This window comes from Echeneis naucrates, chromosome 24 (genome assembly GCF_900963305.1).
Source record: "Echeneis naucrates chromosome 24, fEcheNa1.1, whole genome shotgun sequence".
NCBI classification, from domain to species: domain Eukaryota; kingdom Metazoa; phylum Chordata; class Actinopteri; order Carangiformes; family Echeneidae; genus Echeneis; species Echeneis naucrates.
In genome coordinates, this window is record NC_042534.1 from 13,958,392 (window position 1) to 13,970,335 (window position 11,944).

At 38.6% G+C, this 11,944-nt stretch overlaps 1 protein-coding gene across 1 annotated transcript; it reads left to right on the plus strand.

Annotated features, from left to right (window-relative positions):
* The first annotated feature begins 3,174 nt into the window (after window positions 1-3,174).
* Window positions 3,175-11,036, plus strand: psmc1b (proteasome 26S subunit, ATPase 1b). Its single transcript, XM_029495883.1, has 11 exons — window positions 3,175-3,186; window positions 3,694-3,747; window positions 4,189-4,285; window positions 4,528-4,652; window positions 4,762-4,947; window positions 5,211-5,339; window positions 5,863-5,959; window positions 7,569-7,758; window positions 8,464-8,615; window positions 9,227-9,381; window positions 10,173-11,036. Exons 1-11 carry the CDS (start codon window positions 3,184-3,186, stop codon window positions 10,305-10,307), a joined length of 1,323 nt encoding a protein of 440 aa, XP_029351743.1. The 5' UTR covers window positions 3,175-3,183; the 3' UTR covers window positions 10,308-11,036.
* The last annotated feature ends 908 nt before the right edge of the window (window positions 11,037-11,944 follow it).

Genomic DNA, 11,944 nt, shown 5'->3' on the forward strand with positions numbered 1-11,944 from the left:
GAAATTACAGGGTGAGAATCCTTTAGGCTCCACCTCTCATTTCAGCCGCTCAGCTTTTGTATATCTGATTTAAGTGAGTCTGATTCACAGACAGCGGGAGCAGAGAGGCAACCTTATTTGGGTTTGGTTTGACAAAGTGAAAATCTAGCAAAACTGCAAAGAAAGAATGTGCTGTGATATTTTTTTTTATATAGGCACCCGGATAAACTGTAAATAATGAAGAGGTGAGATCAAGACAGCACCCAATAGTGATTGATGATACATATTTGGGAAAAAAGCAAAAAAGCAAAAAAGCAAACCTGTCAAGACATTGAAGCAGCTCAAATTCTCATGCATCATTAGCCAGAACTCTGGTCACCACCACGCAGCAGCCAATCCCTAATGATGAGAGATAGCAACTAATTGGTTTCTCCATATAAAGACAGACCCATATATGCTCCATGGTCAGGAATGAGAAGAAATTCAACTTTTAATTTTTCAGCTTGAAATGAAGGCATGAATGACACTGAGTGAGCGGATGGTATACCCTGTACAATCTTTACTGATGTTTTGAATTGCCTGAGGATTGGGGTTGAAGCCAGCCAGTCCTTTGATCCTGTTTTCTTTGTCTGAGCTCCATTTAGATGAGGCCAGTTTCTTTGTTAAAAGTCAATTTCACATGAAAGATGGAGGTATTCATTCTTTGCTTTGTAATTCATCCATTACTTTATTATATCTGTTGGTATATAATCAGTCCTATTTACACAACCTTTACTGAACAGCGTGTTCTGTGCTCAAATTTGTAAAGCCATCACTAGCATGTCTGCTAAACTAACTTACTAACCAGGGTAGTAGTAGTAGTAGTAGTAGTAGTAGTAGAGTGCAATATGTGTGACGTCAAGAATCAAGTTTTACTCCTTTTCCATGCTGACTGCCAGGCTGGACCTGCACCCTCTGGACACGCAATTTGATCGGTTAGTGCCTTGGCCAAAGTATTTGCATAAACTTGACCTCAACTTCTACCCCAAGTAATGTGAAACAATGGATGTGAAATGCAGTTAAATGACTCGACACCACACCTTTGAAAGGGAATGAGAAGCCTCCAACTTGTACATGTGAGAGCTGCACAACTCCCCATTATTGCTGAAGCCAAAGAGCACATCATTAGCATCCACTAGCACAGGCCCCTCCACTATGCAGCATTTCCTCATTGTATTGAAGCCATTCCCGGATGCTGCCTGAGTCGAAGCTAACATCATCAGCAGTAATTCAGCTGAAGCTTCAGTTTATCAGCACATGCATGATCGCCTGTACCCATGAAGTAAAATGGTGAGCAGGATCTTAATTTTCATCTTCTGCTGGAACCTTAAAGAAGTCAGGTGGAGATGGCATTTTCAGATAAGTAGCCCTCACACTAATTTAGTTGTCTAGGTAACAACAGCTGAACTACAGCTAAAATTTGCTGCCAAGAGCTGTGGGTTTTTGTTTTCTTTTTTCTGGCCAAATAGATAGTCACCAGGCAAAGATGGGAAGCTTACTTTTATATGACTCTAAGAAACATCAACTAAGGGTGGTTGAGCTTAGAGAACAGTCAATAACAGCAACTTTAATTTGTCCATTCATTGTCCATTCCAAGTGTATTTAATATTTCAATTCTTTCAAGGTGAAGAGGATTACATGGCATTTGTTACTTTAGCTGATGATGTACCTACCTTACTCGTAATTTAAATCATGAGGTTATGACCTCATTAAGTCCTCATTAAGTCCACCTACATTACCAGTTAGTGAGATCATTTACAACAGAGAAGGAGAAAATAACACCGACATGAACAAGTCCCTGAATAATAATAAAACAGATAAAAATAACTTGAATCTAACAGCCTCCACTCTTTGCTATGGAGACAATATCACCCGCAGAAAGATAATCTGATGCACAAACTAAAAAAACCTGCCAATGCTGATGGACATGCATTCTGTATACACACACACACACACACTGATGGGCACACGCAAAATAATGCAGCTGAGTATAATATATCTATTATATATCTAGATATATATCAAGAAAGGCTGTACCTACACATTTAAAAATAGTTTTGAATAAATGGTTCTTTGTGTTTCTTTTTGAATCTCAATGTACACAAATACATGTGTTAGAGCTGAGTATAGATGCAGACATACAAAAGAATTAATAAATAAATTGTTGAAGCTCTTTCCTGAGTCAAGATAACTGCCAGAACACTGGTTTAGAGGCAATTTGAAAGTCACACTAATAGAAGAATCATGTGATATTTTGAGAATAAGTGAAATAATTGGAAGTAGTTTTCATTTTCATTTTGACAATTTGAAGTTGCAAAATGTACTTGTAGGAAGGACGGGGTGGTGGTGGGGAATTAGCTGCGCAAACATTGGCAGCAATAAGCAAATTACCCAAATGATTTGATTAGCTGAAATGCATTTCCACGGTCATGCACATCGTTATTGATTTATTTTGGGCATGACTGTGACAGGGTAAAAAGAAAGCAAGCCAAGCACAAGTGGTACATGGTGATGATTAAACATATAATAAAGACAGTGTAATTACTCCAGATTTGTTTCATCTACTTCTGCGTTTCGCACCATTGTCAAGACCCTACACACATTGTTGAGTTTGTGCTTTTCAGAAAACTTCCATGCTATGACATACTGTGCAATAAAACTCACTTTTTTGTCATGAAAATACAAGATGCTGGCTGTCATCATCCATATGGTTAGTAATCAGCTGCAATAATGTCCAGTAAAATAAGACCATGTATATACAGGTGTTGTTATTTAAAAAGTGTTCAGCAAATTTTAAAGGAAATAGGATATATTATATATATTATATAAAAATATTATATTATATCAAATATTATATTATCATTATAATTTACATTGAGTCTGTCAATAAAACCGTCATGTATGCAGTAGTGATGCATTAGAGGTTGTTCCATTATTTACTAATTTCAGGAATTAGTATTTGCATCAAATGATACATATTGGACCTTTTAATTAGAACTGTTTCAATACAAAAATTAAAGAAAAACAAAATTGTAGCCTGATGTGTAGACAACAGACCTCACTGCTGCTCCAGCGGCAAATGTTGGTTGTATTTTTTACTTCTCGATATTTTGGTTGTTCAGGCTTGCCGTAGTATCTAACGTCATCACAGAGCGACAACTAACAATGGTAAGTGAGCAAGCAATTTTCTCTGTGGCTCGTACATCTAATATGCCAAAACGTATTGTTACACTGGATAACATTCCCCACGGTGGCGGAAGCATAAACATGAATTCGAATTTTGTAGTGATACAACGTTTTTATGTTTTGTTTGTGAAGTAAAAGCTCAATTAAAAGTAGGTTACAGCATACAAGCCGAGGGCTAGCGGTATTAGCTTTTCTGTCGGTTAGCAGTAGTCGTTAAATTGTCTCTGAGTTGCGAAGTCGCCAATAGAGTGGAAACAGCATCTCTTTCTGCTACTTTCAGTGATAATTCTTCATGGGTGACTGTCCCCAACACAATTCCCCATTCTCCTATAAGAAGTTAACTCGCTAAGTTTTGCCAGCAAAGTAGCTAGCGGCTACATGAGCGTACCTTGTTGTGAACAACAAAGCTAAAGAGCTGTGGAGAAAAGGAAATTGCTATTGAAACAAGTGTATACTTTCAGAGTTATCATAAATATTAAATATTTCCAGGGTCAAAGCCAGAGTGGAGGCCACGGTCCAGGGGGAGGCAAGAAGGATGACAAGGTGAGACTGACACAGCTTCTACTAGCTTAACCTCTCAATTTGCATGTTTGGGTAGCCAAACATTGGTCTTTTCGAATAATTCACAATTTATACACTTGTACACAGGTATGTTTATGTTTAAATGATTTAACTGATTAGTAAGTGGATTTATTCGACAGAGATACCGTGAAGATGAACTATAATTTCGAATAATTAAAATATTATTCAGCTACCTTTGGTCTTCTCATAGGCTGAGAAGCCAGTCATAGATATTAAAAAGAGAAACACATTGGTCCTATATGTAAACACTGATGTTGTTGGGCTGCTTGTGTGAAGATAAACAACAAGGAAATATTTGGGAAATGTGTCTCACACTGATAATAAATGTTTTTGTTAAATATCCATTATAGGCAAATAATTGATGTGTCTCTCATCTGTCCTTTTATTGTGTGCAAATTAAAGGATAAGAAAAAGAAGTATGAACCTCCCATTCCTACCAGAGTTGGTAAGAAAAAGAAGAAGACCAAAGGACCGGATGCTGCCAGCAAACTACCATTAGGTAAGACATTGAAAAGACAAGGAATGTAAAGGAAATTCTAAGTCTGGGTATCTGTCTGTTTTAGTGTCAGCTGGTGCTGTTGAGTTTATTAATGAAATATCCATGTGTCACTGTTGAAACATCTTTTGTATCATTACCTGTGACACAAAGCAATTACTACTCTTACGACTACTCTCTGAACTGGTGTTTATAGAATTTCCAAATATGAAGTTTACACATGCTGGCATTTGTCTTGCTTTCAGTAACCCCTCATACTCAATGCCGCTTGAAACTGCTGAAGCAGGAGAGGATCAAAGACTATCTGTTGATGGAGGAAGAGTTTATCAGAAACCAGGAGCAGATGAAACCCCTGGAAGAGAAACAGGAGGTCAGCCTTGTTGGCCTTCATACCATGTATCCATGATGCAAATTTGTTTAAAATATGGAAGGAATCTATGGCTTCAGGTTTTTTGTTTGTTTTTGTTTTTTTTTTACAGGAGGAGAGGTCAAAGGTGGATGACCTGAGAGGGACCCCCATGTCTGTGGGAACCCTGGAGGAAATCATTGATGACAACCATGCCATCGTTTCCACCTCCGTGGGATCAGAGCACTATGTCAGCATTCTGTCTTTTGTGGATAAAGATCTGCTAGAGCCAGGCTGCTCTGTCCTACTAAACCACAAGGTACCATTCAGTCATAATGCTTATGTTAGGCTTACGCTTGCTGCCTATCATCCAAGACGTGTAACCTGAAATAACTGGGGTTTTGTGAAAGCTTAATATTTTTGACTTTTCCTTTTATAATGCTATTTGCAGTATTTTCTTAGTTGATCAAGCTGGTCAATATTCCACCATTCCTTGATGCATTTTACAGCTTAAGCACTTAGGAAATTATGTTCCTAATTGATGTAAAAATTATTCTCAAATATTCTGTGTGTCCTTTTTAGGTTCATGCTGTCATTGGGGTGCTGATGGATGACACTGATCCCTTGGTGACGGTGATGAAGGTGGAGAAGGCCCCACAAGAAACTTACGCTGACATTGGAGGACTGGACAATCAGATACAGGAGATCAAGGTACAGTATGACCTGTCTGCACTTTGACTCACAATGTTGTCACTGGAAAAAATTGTGAACCTAAAATCTAATGTGATATCCAACAAAGAGAAGCAAAAAAGTTTGACCAACCATTCAATACTCAGAGATAGTGTACAATGCGGGCTCCACTGTGACACTAAACCATTTCTTTATCCATGATGTAGGAAAGATCCAGGTCTTTAAAATGAAAGTTATTTGCTTAAACAATTGAGCACCTTTTAGATGAATTATTTGACAATTGCACACTAGTGTGTGCACATTCTGCAGAATTTCTGATAACACTAAAGCATCGTAATTCTTTGTTCTCATTGTGTTTGCATCAACACAAATATGGACCCAATACACTTAAAATATTGTGTATATTTGCAGTTTAAATGACCCATGTAATCATGTGAAACTACATTTGTGAAGGAGCCATCATGTAAGGTTCTGAATAATGTTTACTTGTATTACTTTAACATTGTGAAATCATGCCTGGGTTGATTCTTGTTGTTCTTAACAGGAGTCGGTGGAGCTGCCTCTAACACATCCAGAATATTATGAGGAGATGGGCATTAAACCTCCCAAAGGTGTTATTCTGTATGGGCCACCTGGCACAGGTAAGTTCCCTCATCAAACGTGTTACTAACAGTGGATCTCAAATGCATAAAATAGAAAGTAGATCAAGGACAGTTTTCAGAAGTTAATATCCTTCCTACCTGTAACATCCATTATTATACAATTAGTACTGCTTCTGCGACCTGAAATCACCCCACAACCAATCACTGACACTAATATAAGAGAAATACAGCTTAATTTCTACTCAAAGGCAAAGGGAAGATACATTTGTGAATGTTTAAACCTTTCAGATGTCAATGGCTACATGTTCACTTGATTTACAAAAAGAACCAAGAAAACGTGTCTGTCAGAAAATGGGGAGAGTTGTGAGAATTTTTTCAGACGTTGTGACTTCCTTTTAGAAGGCAGAATATAATAGAATAGCTATTGTAAGACTTGTAGCAATCTGTCCTGACAGTGAGCAAATTAAAAAATGGGGGAAAAAAACCTTTGAGATAAAACTGCGCATCCTCAGACAAAGTAATTGGAATGGAGTAACTGACACTGGTGGGTTTGACCATCGCCCATTAGGCTGTGTTGATCAGGGAACCGGGTCAATGTGAGTCATTTCAGAAACAAGTCTTCCAGACAGATAAAATTAAAATTGACCTCTTAAACCAGTCATGTATTTCGAGAGAAAAAGTGCAACATATGATGAGGAGAATCAATTCTGCTTTGTGGCTGAGTAGAAGCCAGCGGGAAAATAAACTTAACAGGTCTCACTAAATGTGAGATGATTCTGGATGGAATCGTCTTTGTCATCCAACAAAGTGGAAACTGAAAAAAGGTTTCTGGATAGTTGTACAATCCGTCTGGGCCTGAATTTATATTTCTCAGTCACAAAGAAGTGGATTAACATTTCCCTGAAGACTAATTTTAACATCTGTGTACTGCACGGGGTTGCATTTACTTCCTTTTACTTTAAGGCCTGCTGCTCCCTTATCCTCATGAGTTCCATACTACAGCTCATCTCCATGAACTTCTACCACCCACACCCCAAGTGCTTGCTCATGGGGGGACAAATGCCATTTTCCCACAACAGTGTTCTATCAGTTTTTACACTTTGTTCCATTGCATGGGATCTGTTCTTTGATGATTAAAGGTTTTCAGGAACTAAAAAAAATCAAACTCGCTCAGGGCTGGTCAAGCTTTTGCACACAATAGTCAGTGAAATGAGAAACATTTGGAATAAATACTACTTTAAGCCTTTATAATTTAACCAAAAGCATATTATCTTTTTCCACAATTGTTACATAAATTAACATTCTATTTCTATTTATGACAATTAGTGCAAAGAAAAAGCTCAAATAATCTTCAGAATGTTTTTAAACTTGGTTACCACATTGTCATGAAAGGAAATGTCACAGGAAACTGCCAAAGCCCCTGACTCTTTTACTGAAAATGGTCACAAGATCATTTAAATGAAACAAATAGGTAGTAGTATTTTTATTCTAACCTCATAATAATTAATGATATTCATAAAAGATTAAAAAAAAAAACGGTAGTGTCTAACGGATGAAGATGTTTGTACTGTGTTGTGATGTTTGTTCTAAATGTATTTAAAATCTGGAACTGTATTTACTAAACTTGTGTCTGTTGTGCATCTGCTAGGCAAAACGCTGCTTGCCAAGGCTGTAGCCAATCAGACATCAGCCACCTTCCTGCGTGTGGTGGGCTCAGAGCTTATCCAGAAGTACCTGGGAGATGGGCCTAAGCTCGTCCGAGAGCTGTTCAGGGTGGCAGAGGAGCATGCGCCTTCCATCGTCTTCATTGACGAGATTGACGCCATCGGCACTAAAAGGTACAGAAAGGTCTTGTTCGAGCTGCTGCAGAGTAAGAGCATCAGAACAGTGATGATGTTGCATGGTGTTGAGGAGCCAGGGGTGGATGATAAGGTGTTGGATTAGTGAGTGTGAAAACCTGCTGTGTCTTAATATATAAGAAGGTTATTTTTATTCAGTAGCTGACAGCACATTAACAGTTCAGGCTGCGGTTTTTTCTTCACCATTCAGAGTGTGTTTCTGTCTGTTAATTCTAAAATGTGTTTTAATGTGGGTGTGAACTCATACAGTAGCTGCAAAAACTGAGTTACAGGACCAAAGAAATTGGAAGAGTTGATCCTGATCAGTGCAAGCAAAAACAGGGACACACAAATGTATTAAACTTAAAATATAGTAAAATTTTAAAATATTTTATTAGTAAACATAAGTAAAGTGTGGCACAGTGTAAGAAATACAAAATCAAAAGCTTTGTCTGCCTGTTTTCATACCTGTCAGAAGCAAAGACCTTACTTTGTTCACTGGCATATTGGCCGATGTAAACAAATGAGCCTGTGCATGACTTTGGTCGGGTATTGACTGGCTTCAATAATGAATGAGCTTGTCCTGGTTTTTACCTCAGGTCAGTAAAACAAGTTGGTGATAACAAGACGATGTGATGAACAAGCTGGACCCTGAAGATATAGAGTGATGTAATGCGGTTTTATATGTTTGTGTGTGTTGTGTAGGTATGACTCAAACTCTGGAGGTGAGAGAGAGATCCAGAGGACAATGCTGGAGCTGCTCAACCAGCTGGATGGCTTCGACTCACGGGGAGATGTGAAAGTTATCATGGCCACCAATCGGATAGAAACCCTGGACCCAGCCCTCATCAGACCTGGTAAGTAGGAGTCTGACTGGCTCTGACAGGCATAGATGGCTGCTGACTCACGCACAGTTGAACAGTATTTTGCTGAGTCATGGGAGGAAGCAGAAATTATTTTAGTTTTTCCAGCTCTTTGATCAATTTGAACTTTTCTTTAAAACACTGGTTGATAAAGTTGCTCAGCTGTGTACAAGATATGAATTTATCTCCACAACAGTCTCCCTCGTTAGTATTCCCAAAAGCCTCTAAGGAATAATTAGCATTTCTTTATTTTTAATGAAAAATGTGTTTTGCTCATTTGAAATTCTTATGTACTTTTACCTCAGTACATTTTCAGTTATTCATTTATTCATTCACTTGCATTTAACTGTCATCAGATGAACACTGATCAGTCCTGTTATTAAAATGCTTTGCTGTATGCAAAATTAGGGTCACCATAGGCCAAAGATGAATATTTAATGAATTACAAAATATAAATATTGTTTGAGATGGTACAGAACCATGGTAATTTGTCAAGCTGACTGTTACTGATGGTAGTTACTAATTAAATGTCAAACTACATTCGGTGAAAACCTCCTTATGGAAACAGTTTGTCACGTTTTGCTGCCTTTGCTCCACCTTCTCAGGGAGAATCGACCGCAAGATCGAGTTTCCTCTGCCAGATGAGAAGACCAAGAGGAGGATCTTCCAGATCCACACCAGCCGCATGACAGTAGCAGATGATGTCACCCTTGATGACCTCATCCTGGCTAAGGACGACTTATCAGGAGCAGACATAAAGGTGAGAGCGACTGGGTAATGGTAAATTCCTAAAACTCCAAGTATGTCTCACTTTCTGACCCAAAACTTTGATCTTTACAAACTGTATAAACTGTATGCTGCCCTCCACTCAAAAGAATCATTAGTGTTTTCAGTATGCGTGGATCTTCACCTCATTGACCCAACTCTGCTGCCCTCATGTGGGATGATAAAGAACGACACTTATAGGGTCTGCAATACACTGATGCCTCAATGATTATTTATATAGTTGATTTAGTTTGTTTAAAATGAAATTGTTCTTTTACAAAATAAGAATCAGACAAACTTCAAGGAGCAGAGCAATTGTTTGGATAGTTAGATAGTTCTAAATGTACAAAACACAGAAGAAAGGAGGAAGCAAACCACGAAAAAAAGAACAACCCAATAATAGAATCGCTGTGATAAGGATATAAATACTGTCAATATGTTAATGTGAATGCACAAAATGTAATGTTGTTTTAAAAAGAGTAAGAGGTAGATAAAAGATGCCACTTAATACCATTGTAAACGAAATACAATCTACTCTTAAAAGAGTAATGTTTCTCTGTCTTCTACAAATCAATTGTCTCTCCATTTTATTAGTTCACTCTGTTCAGCAAGAGAACAAAACTAATTTGGACTAAATACCATTCAAATGCCTATTTTTTTTTTCCTCTGTGGTTTAGTAGAATGGGCTTCCTCTATCGCAACTGCATTATTTAGTTTGACAAAAACATCCATTCAAGCCTCAATCCAGCCTGACTCCAGCCCCTCTACTCTCAATGTGTCCTCCAGGCCATCTGCACAGAGGCCGGCCTCATGGCTTTGCGAGAGCGCCGTATGAAAGTCACCAATGAAGACTTCAAGAAGTCCAAGGAAAACGTCTTGTACAAGAAGCAGGAGGGCACACCAGAGGGGCTTTACCTTTAACCTCCAAACTTTATGTCTCCCACACCCCATTGTCCACCCCCCACCTTTATCTATCGCTGTGTGAAAGAGAGGAGGCAGTTAAGTTGTATGTCTCCCCCAGAGAGAGTTTTGATATATTTTGTGCATGTCATGTCTGGCTTATCCCACTCTCCAGTTACCGTTATGTGTTAAGACAGTAAATAAAATGACAATAGAAAATCTATCTGGTGATAGTGTGTTTATCTGTTTTCTCTTTTGTATTGCTAGCAGCTCCCTTCTGAAGTCTTGTTTGCAAAGAAGCTGCATATGCTAATGTCTGCCCTTTATTAGATTCCTGTAGATTGACTTCATCTCTGTGCTGTAATATCTCCAGATAATTAATCGCATGAATTATTCAATTAGTTCCATCTCTGTTGTCCCCCTCAGTGTCACAAGCAGAATGTGTCCTATCAATATGCAAAGTCATGTTTGTTATATTAATGTGCTCTCTGCATTGCCTACTTCCTGACCATGACATACCTCTCTTTTTGAGGGCCCAGAGGCAAAGTAAAGGCCTAGAGGAATTGTCTTATTCCTCTCTGAAAAGAAATTCACTAATTACTGGAACGTTCCGTGTGACTCCCAACAAAACAGATGCATATTATTAAATCTACGGGGATGCAGGATGAGAGAAAGCTCCTAGACTGTTGCATTTTACTCTGACATTTTTTTTAGGAGTCACGTAATGTCAATGCACTAATGCCTCACTTTGTGTTTAAAGGGAAATGTTCTTCAGCAACAGAGAGAAGTCATAGAGTTTTGGTGCTTGTTTTTGTTTGTGCACATGAGTAGTGGGGATGAGTGTGGTCTGCAATTAGAATTAATTTTTTGCTGTCTCCATTCAAATCAGTCTTGTAGGTTATTATAGCATGATTAAGTAAATCCAGCTAAGCTGCCTTTGCTGCAGTGTGACATGTGGAGAGCAGCAGCGTTGATTTAATTCCACTTGATGTGGAGCCATGTGTAACTCAGTGCTCAGCAAAAAGTGGCCCCATGCAGCAAGCATTGAACCACTTCACAGGGCCGTCTCTTGGCTTGAGTGAGACCAGAGCTGCTGCTGCTGCGCTGCAGCTCCCTCTTCAGAATCACTCTCCTTATTAAATCAGTCACGCATTTCAACTGCAGCTCATACATCACAGTACATTCAGCAAATAGAAGAAAACACTACCGTCCCCTTGTTTAAATCAAGCACCTCTTGTTGGGCCAGCAAGGCCGAGGGAGGTTACAAGAGCAGGAGTGTGCGTTCTAAAGAGACATTTGCCCTGTCAGCTTAAGGCAAACTCTGGGTTGGGTATTTCCAAACAGCCCCCGTGAGCATGCAGACACTGATGGGGGATGATCAGCCGGGCTGACCATGAAATGTCACATCCACATTATTGTTCAGTCACACTGTGTACAGATTGTACTCTAGTTAATGTAGTTCTAGATAATAATAAAAATGTTTTGGAAGTAAAAATGGACCAACATTAATGGTGAAGACCCAATCAAGAAGCACCTTGTGCTCTTCACTGTAAGAAGCATGACTTTATTAGACACCTTAGGTCGTATTTTATTCAGCCTTTTAAAGCTGTTTAATATTGGACAAGAATAATTTGAAATCCTAATGTGGGGGGAAATTT

Coding starts and splice junctions, on each gene's coding strand:
- psmc1b (XM_029495883.1), top strand. Junction 3,748..4,188: donor GAGGCAAGAAGGATGACAAG/GTGAGACTGACA, acceptor TGCAAATTAAAG/GATAAGAAAAAGAAGTATGA. Junction 4,948..5,210: donor CTGTCCTACTAAACCACAAG/GTACCATTCAGT, acceptor TGTCCTTTTTAG/GTTCATGCTGTCATTGGGGT.